The sequence below is a fragment of the Jaculus jaculus genome, chromosome 1 (assembly GCF_020740685.1).
Source record: "Jaculus jaculus isolate mJacJac1 chromosome 1, mJacJac1.mat.Y.cur, whole genome shotgun sequence".
In the NCBI taxonomy this organism is placed as follows: domain Eukaryota; kingdom Metazoa; phylum Chordata; class Mammalia; order Rodentia; family Dipodidae; genus Jaculus; species Jaculus jaculus.
The window spans coordinates 221,871,160-221,879,479 of record NC_059102.1 but is presented as its reverse complement, the minus strand read 5'-3'; the positions used below and the strand labels follow the sequence as shown (position 1 = coordinate 221,879,479).

The 8,320-nt window shown below is 49.5% G+C and overlaps 1 protein-coding gene across 1 annotated transcript; it reads right to left on the bottom strand.

Moving 5' to 3' along the window:
- Window positions 1-2,063: 2,063 nt before the first annotated feature.
- Window positions 2,064-7,268, bottom strand: Mvb12a (multivesicular body subunit 12A). The gene is made up of 9 exons (XM_004665985.2): window positions 7,128-7,268; window positions 6,945-7,043; window positions 6,775-6,871; window positions 4,268-4,394; window positions 3,856-3,975; window positions 3,664-3,770; window positions 3,042-3,103; window positions 2,579-2,635; window positions 2,064-2,389 (listed from the first exon to the last, which is right to left on the bottom strand). Exons 1-9 carry the CDS (start codon window positions 7,218-7,220, stop codon window positions 2,327-2,329), a joined length of 825 nt encoding a protein of 274 aa, XP_004666042.1. The 5' UTR covers window positions 7,221-7,268; the 3' UTR covers window positions 2,064-2,326.
- Between the last annotated feature and the right edge of the window lie 1,052 nt (window positions 7,269-8,320).

The following is an 8,320-nucleotide window of genomic DNA, read 5'->3' as shown; positions in this document are numbered from 1 at the left end:
CTATCCTCAGGCCTACCCGGGCTCACAGCCACGGCTGGGCTGAGCCATGGGTTTTTGAGGGTGGCTCTCAGCAGGGCAGGCTGGTCCAGTTGGACCTAAGGCCAAGTTCACAGGTCATCCTGAGGCCCCTAGTCACGCGCTCAGATGCTCTGAAAAGTGATCATCTGGGGCAGGTTTTGAGGCATCTGAGAATGTGACCAAGGAAAACAAATGCCTTTTGCTTCCTGGAGGATAGATTCATGGCTGGTGCCATAGCAGCCACGACCAGACAGTTCAATGTCTCCCCCTTCAGGTGACCCACTGAAGACCAAGTGGTCCCACTCAACATTTTTTTTTTTCTGGAAGAGGAGGTAAAGACTTCTTTTCCCCTCCTCATTTTTAATTAGAAAAAAAATGAAAAATTATTTTTTCTTTCTTTTTTGGCTTTCAACACAAAAGGACCTCATCTCTATATCTCTTATTGGAGGAACATGAGGGAAATGAAGATTAGGAACAAAAAGATGTGGGTGCTGCCATGGGCAAGGTTAAGTATCAGTATTGACTCTTGAGTTCAACAGATTTTCTTGACCAAATTTTAGCCAGGTTCTTCTGAACTCTTGTATCTGGCTCTTGACAGTGGCCAGTTCTAGCTGTGACCTACCTAATTCTCGCTGTTCAGCCCATGCTAACCTTAAACTTAAACTGCCTCAGCCTCCCAAGTACTGGGATTCCAAGAATATGCCATATTGCCCAGTTTCCTGGAATATTTCCCACCTGTGGTTAATGATGAACCTGTAAATAATGAAGATTAAGTGTACTTGTAGCCCCCAAACCCAATTCCTGGCAGTGTCTGGTCATTTGGGGACATGCGGACAGGGGATGCTTCAGCAGACGTGTACATTCCCATCTGTGAACATCAACCTTTAGTGTGTACTAAGGAGGGCTTTCGCACTTGCGGGCTTGTTTTACCATTGAGATTTCACCATTGAAAATGGCCCCGGGCATCATGCTGAAACACTGTCTTGTGGCTACACAGATGGCTTAGTAGTTAAAGATGCTTGCTATACAAGCCTGCTGACTAGAGTGGAAGCTCAGCATCCACATAAAGCAAAAAGCAAGTAGCACATGTATCTGAAATCCCATCATGCCTAGGGCAATGGAAGCCTGACGCAGGAGATTCCCATAGCTCACAGGCCAGCTAGTAGGGTGTTTGCAACAGCTGGCAAGAGAAACATGTCTCAAACAAAGTGGAAGATCAGGACCTATACCCCAAGTCCTCTGACTTACACACATACATACACACAGCAAAAAGAAAAAACAAAAATAAGAACACTTGGGCTAGAGACATAGCTTAGCAGTTAAGTCACCTGCCTGCAAAGCCAAAGGATCCAGGTTCAATTCTCCAGGACCCTCATAATCCAGATATATAAGGTGATGCATACATCTTGAGTTCATTTGCAGTACGGCTGGGGACCCTGGCATACCCACTCATATTCTCTCTCTCCCCCCCTCTCTCAAATAAATAAATAAATAATAAGATATAAAAAATAAGACCACTCAAATTAAATGGATGTGATACTATATACCTGTCATCCAAGCACTGGGGAGGTGGAGGCAGGAGGATCAAGAGTTCAAGATTGGGCTGGGTGTAGTGGTGCATGCCTTTAATCCCAGAACTCGGGAGGCAGAGGTAGGAGGAACACCATGAGTTTGAGGCTACCCTGAGACTACAGAGTGAATTCCAGGTCAGCCTGAGTTAGAGTGAGACCCTACCTCAAAAAAAACAAAACAAAACGAAGAGTTCAAGATTGGGCTGGGGAGATGGCTTAGTAGTTAAGGCACTTGTCCACAAACCCTAAGGATCCAATTCCTCAGTACCCATATAAGCTAGATGCACAAGGTAGTGCATGTGTCTAGAGTTCTTTGCAGTGGCTAGAGGCCCTGATACACCCATTCATTCTCTCTCCCTCCTTCTATGACTCTTTCTCTCAAATAAATAAATTTTTAAAAAAAGAATTCAAGATTATCCTTGGCTACAGAGTGATCCTGTCTCTAAATTAAAAATAAATAAATAAATAAGTAAATGAGGTCTACAGAGCAGTGTTTATTGCCAGAAGAAGGCTGGCACCAAGTGTTTGGACACAAATGACTAGAAGGCACTAGCCCTGCCCAGATCCACCCCTGAAGGCTGGGGCAGGAGACCCCATCAGCAAGCAGCCCTCACCCCCACTTGGCAGCCTGGATAGTATGGCTGAGAGTGGGTCCTAGGTATGTGCTGGGCCCTTCAAGTTCCTGTAGTGTGGAGCCAGGGGGCTATCACAGGATCTCATTCTGGGGTAGAAGAGAGCTATGAGATGCTGGGGGGCAATCGCGCAGCCGCAGTCTTCTCCACCACGAAGCCATAGTTGTACTGAGGGAATGGAGAGAGGTAAGTGGAGGGAGTGGCTAGTGAGGGGAGAACTATGGGGGTAGTCAAAGAATGTGGGGCACTCAGGAACAGTTCTCCAGAAGTTGGGGTGTGATGGGGTGGATGAGGACTATGGGGACATAAGTGGGGGATCCCAGTACCTTCATGCACCCATTATACCCCAGTACCCACCTCCTTCTCAATGTCTGCCAGCGACTTGATGGTCAGGTCCCCGAAGGTAGAGAAGGCCTAGCAGGCAGAGTGAGTCAGACTGGGGCCTGAGTCCAAACATGAACCCCTATTGTTCCACCTTTTTGTGTTACTGTGGGGAAGTGTTGGTGGGGGATGGGATTTTTCATTTTTTGAGACAGGGTTTCAGTGTAACTGAGGATGGCCTTGGACTCCTGATCCTCCTGGCTCTGAGTCTCTTATCCTTCAGGAGTGGCCCTGCAAATATTTACCTAGATAGATGTACCCACCACACTTCCTGCCACTAGCTGCCCCTTTGCCCACTCTGGGTCCCTTTGTCCTCCATTTCTTCTCCACCACACCAAGGTAAGTGGTGCTATGCTAGGCTAGATGACTATAAGAATGTCTGGGCACCTAAAAGGGCAATTAAATGGAACAGACCCAGATCTCTGAGTTGCCGACTCACCAGGGGGCTGCAGCTCTTGCCCTCGAATCGGGGGTGCAGCGTGAAGGGAACCCCATCCATGGCTGGAATAAATACATCAGGAAAAACATTGAGAACAAGGGGCCTGGGCTAGAGAAATGGCTTAGCGGTTAAGGTGTTTGCCTATAAAGCCAAAGAACCCAGGTTTGATTCCCTAGGATCCACGTTAACCAGATGCCCAAGGGGGCACACGCATCTGGAGTTCATTTGCACTGACTGGAGGCCCTGGCATACCCATTCTCTCTCTCTTTCCCTCTCTCCCTCTTTCTCTGCCAAATAAGGAAGTAAATAAAAATAAAATAGTTTTTTAAAAAAAGGGGAAAGAGAGAGAGAAAACAAGGGGCCTGAGGGCTATCCCCAAGTCATTTCAGAATACCAGCCTCAGGATGGAGAGCTTAGCTGAGGCTCAGTTGGTACAGTCTCTGCTGAACAGTTCCATCCCTATGCTTACTGAACATCCCAGCACAGCAAAAGTAAAAATAAAACTACAGTTTGGTGTGGGGGGACCAGGTAGAGTCAACCCTAGCCCTGTGCCTTTCTGGGGTACAATTAGAGTCAGGCAAACATCTCCCTCTATGCCTCAGTTTCCCTATTCTGTGCTTACCTGAGATGCCATAGAGACTGGATGCCTCATAGATGGAGTCACTCCTCCTCAAGGTAGATGCCCGAGAGCTGAGTCTTGATAGTGTCCGTTCAGGACAGCTGCTTTTGCTGGTGGATGCAATGATAGCAACCTCTATCATGCCTGATCCCAGTCCAAGCCCCTCACCCACCCACACTGGTGCCTGGGTCTCACCTGGGCTGGCTTGGTGCATCCAGGGAGAGGCCTCGCATGTCCCCACTGAGGCCTCGGGGTTTGGGCATCGGCCTTGGAGCCTTGGCTTTCTTGCACCAGATGGCAAACCCTCCCATGTCCCTGGATGAGGAAGGGAGAAAGGACAGAGACTATCGAGTGAAATAGCCACCACAGGGAAGGTCTGTAGCCCTCTGCTTCAACACCTCCACCCTCAACCCCAATCAGTGTGGGAATACTGCAGAGTCCATTCCTAGGCTGCCTACTTATGGCAACCCTGCAAGATGGCTACAGCTGTGGCCATCCCAACATGCAGAAAGAAGGTTTCAAGGGACGCCTGAACTTCAGAGGGTAATATCAGGAGTTAAGGCAGGAACATAGATGCAAGACAGGGAGAGGGGCGTCCAGGGCCTACCCTACTCGCAGGTATCCAGGCACTGTCTTGGTCTTCCCACTCAGCCGTACATCAAACACAGCCATATCGGCCGCCCCCAGGGGCAACAGCTTCACGCACAGTCTTTTCTTCTTTGACACAGAAGCCTCTGGGAGTGCGGGCAGGGAAGTGAGAGAGGGAAGTTGGGCAGGGGTGGGAGGAGTACCTCTGGGGTGCTGGGTGTGTATAAGGACACCGTTAGGGAGGTGATTCAGTCACAAGTGGTGTAGTCATAGGAGGGTATCGCACTAAGTGGGTTTGTCTTTGGTGATAGGAACACTTTCCCTGGTCCTCTAATTCAGAGCTCATGAAACTACTACTGCCTTCTCAAATCCAGCCAAGGCCTGTTTGATGCACCTTGGAGGTCAGAAGTGTTTATTTTTTATTATACTCATTTATTTGCTTTCTTGCTTTTTCAAGGTAGGTCCTCATGTAGCACAAGCTGGCCTCCAGCTCACTATGTAGTCAAGACTGGCCTAGAACCCCTGATCCTCTTCTCTTCACCTTCAAGAGCTAAAGATGACAGGGTCTCACTCTGTAGCCCCATGCCCTCGGCCTGGAACTCACTATACAAACCAGGGTAACATCAAACTAAAAGCAATCCTGCCTCAGTCTCTCAAGTGCTGAGATTATAAACATGAAAAGTGGGAGATAGATCTGGATATACATTCAGACAGACAGACAGACAGATAGATAGATGTGTGTGTGTGTGTATGTGTATAATTTTTATTTATTTGAGAGAGAGAAGGAGGCAGACAGAGAGAATGAACGGGCACACCAGGGTCTCCAACCACTGCAAACAAACTCTAGACACTTGAGCCACCTTCTGCATCTGGCTTAGGTGAGTCCTGAAGAACTGAACCTTAGTTCTTTGGCTTTACAGACAAGTGCCTTTAACCACTAAACCATCTCTCCAGCCCAGAGTTTCATATTTTTTAAATGTATCAAGGAGGTGGGCATGGCAGTTGTAAATTCCAGCACTTGGGATGATGAGGCAAAAGAACAGAGAGTTCCAGGCCAGATGGGACTACACTAGAGTGTCTGTCCAAAAGCCAAATAAACAAGTAAGTAACTAGTTGAAAAGAAAGAAAGAAAATGAGCTGGAGAGATGGTTAGTTGTTAAGGCACTTGCCTGCAAAGCCTAACAACCCGGGTTCTATTCCCCAGTAGCTATGTAAAGCCAGATGCACAAATTGGCACATGTATCTGGAGTTTGTTTGCAGTAACTAGAGGCCCTCGTGCACCCATTCTCTCTCTGTCTCAATCTCTCTCTGTTTCTCTCTGCTTGCAAATAAATAAATTTAAAAAAAAGAAAGAGCAAGAGAGATGGCTTAGCAGATAAGGCATTTGCCTGTAAAGCCAAAGGACCTCAGTTTGATCCCAGGGGACCCATGTAAGCTAGATGCACAAGAGGGCGCGGTAGGCCCTGACACGCCCACTCTCTCTCCCTCTCTCAAATAAATAAAAATAAAAATAAACTGGAAGGGAGCCAGGCATGCGCCTTAATCCCAGCACTAGGGATACAGAGGTAGGAGGATTGCCATGAGTTCAAGGCCACCCTGAAACTACAGAGTGAATTCCAGGTCAGCCTAGGCTACAGTGAGACCCTACCTCAAAAAAAAAAAAAAAAAACTGGAAGAAAGGAGGGAGGGAAGGAAGAGAGGGAGGAAGGGAGGAAGAAAATGCCCATTGATATCATCTAGCTGCTATCTGGCTCTCTTCATAAAAGTTCATCAATATCAATCAAATACCCTGAGAACTAAATACAAATTAAAGCAACAAGTGAGTGGGTGGCTTGGGTCAGGCTAGGAAGGTCACATTGGGCTACGTGACCGGCAAAGGGCCGGTGTGGATGGGGAATGAACTCTGCAGAGAGCATAGTGAAGGAACTCCAAGCAGAGGAGGCAGCTGTTGGCCTGGAAAGGACACAGTGGATCTGCTCAGCTACAGGAGCAGCAGGTGACAAGCAGCAGTTAACAGTGGCAAAACAGGTCCTGTGAACGGACCCTGAGTGACAGACTGTGTGTGCATCAACCACTTTTTTTTTGAGACAGGGTCTCATATAGCCCAGGCTGACTTCAAACTGATCATGTATCTGAGGACGAACTTAAACTCCTGGCTCTGCCTCAGCCTGCCAAGTGCTGGGATGGGCGGCATCAGGCAACACATACACCTTTTTGGGGTAAGGGCAGCTTTTGAGACAGGGTGACACTCTACAGCCCCGACTGACCTCGAACTCGCAGCCATCCTCCTGCCTCTTTAGCATCCTGAATGCTAGGATGGCAGGCGTATACCATCACACCCTCCTTTCTGTTAGGCGGACGGGGAGGTTTTGAGATAAGGCTCAAACCGAGGAAGAAGTAGCAGGCATCCTCCTGGCTCAGCCTTTCAAGTGCTGAGGCTGGCCCAAGCACACTCGAACTCAGGACGGATGTCCCCGCCAGGGCCCTGCGCGCGCATGCGCAGACTCGCGCCCCCTCCCGTCTTACTGGTGTCCAGAGGATCACAGACTGGCGTGAAGCCCGGCGGGAGGGAGCCCTTGTCCAGCACGACCTGGATGTCGGCCACCAAGCTGTCCTGTGGATTCTGGAGCGTCGGGAGTGGGGATTAATGGGCGGCGGACGGCAGGACCCCGCGGTCCCCGCCGGGTAGTCTTTACCTCCAAGCCGCCCAAAGGACTCAGGCACAGGAAATAGCCGGACTTCTGCGCGAAGCTCTTGCCGAAGCTGGCGGGCGCGCCCTCCACGGTGCAAGCGATCTGCGAGCAGAGTGAGGGTCAGAGCCCGTCTGGGCCCTGCCGCCGTCCCCTGCCGCCGTCCCCGCCCCGCCGCGCCCCGCTCACCGCGCTGAACCCCCGCGGAGGCGGCGCCGAAGCCGACGACCAGGCCAGACCGGCCAGCGGCACAGTATCGATCGTCCCCAACCCAGGATCCATCCTCGCACCCGAGCCCAGGGGACACCCTCGCAACTCCCAGCAGCCTGACTCGCTTTGGCGGGACTAACTACAATTCCCAGAACGCCCTGCAAGGGCGGGGGGCGGGGTCTGAAGACTGCGCAAGTGCAAATAGTCCCGACTGGCCAATCGCGTGGGCCTGCGGAGCCACGCCCCCAAGTGTAGCCCAGGTGCTCCAGTGCTAGACCTTTGCGGAAAAAGGGCAAAGCTTTCTGACGCTCAGTAAGTTTGGATAGAAAAATCGTTTTCAAAACTGGACGTAGTGGTGCTTCTTTAATCCCAGCACTTGGGAGGCAGACGTAGGATCGTCGTGAGTTCGAGGTCTCTCTGAGACTACATAGTGAATTTTAGGTTTGTCTGAGCTAGAGTGAGACCCTACCTCAAAAAAACAAATAATAATAATAAATTAATTTTTTTAAAGCCGGGCGTGGTGGCGCACACCTTTAATCCCAGCAATAGGGAAGCAGAGATAGGAGGATTACCGTGAGTTCGAGGCTGCCCTGAGACTACATAGTAAGTTCCAGGTCAGCCTAGGCTAGAGTGAGACCCTACTTTGAAAAAACAAAAAAAGAAAGAAAAGAAAAATCAGGGCTACAGAGATGGCTTAGCATTTAAGGCGCTTGCCTGCAAAGCCAAAGGACCACAGTTTGATTCCCCAGGACCCACGTTAGCCAGATGCACAAGGTGGCGCATGCATCTGGAGTTCGTTTGCTGTGGCTGGAAGTCCTAGCGCGCCCATATTTTCTTTTTCTCTCCTCTCCCCTCCTCTCCTCTCCTCTCCCTTCCCCTCCCCTCCCCTCTCAAAAAAAAAAAAAAAAAAAAAACTAGAGGAAAAAAAGAGTTTTCTGTTCTAGATACGGAATCATTGGGGCCCATACAGGTGTTAATTTAAATAATGAAAAACACATGGGTAACCATGAAATCTTGGTTAAACCTAAAGACTTGCTCATGATAAAATGGGTTTGTTTTTAGGTGTTTTGTTTTTCGAGGTAGGGTCTTACTCTAGCTCAGGCTGATCTGGAATTCTCTGTGTATTCTCAGGGTGGCCTCGAACTCACAGTAATCCTCCTACCTCTGCCTCT

Coding starts and splice junctions, on each gene's coding strand:
- Mvb12a (XM_004665985.2), bottom strand. CDS start 7,220: ATGGATCCTGGGTTGGGGACGATCGATACTGTGCCGCTGGCCGGTCTG. Junction 3,976..4,267: donor CCTGGATACCTGCGAGTAGG/GTAGGCCCTGGA, acceptor TTCCTCATCCAG/GGACATGGGAGGGTTTGCCA. Junction 3,104..3,663: donor CAGTCTCTATGGCATCTCAG/GTAAGCACAGAA, acceptor TATTTATTCCAG/CCATGGATGGGGTTCCCTTC.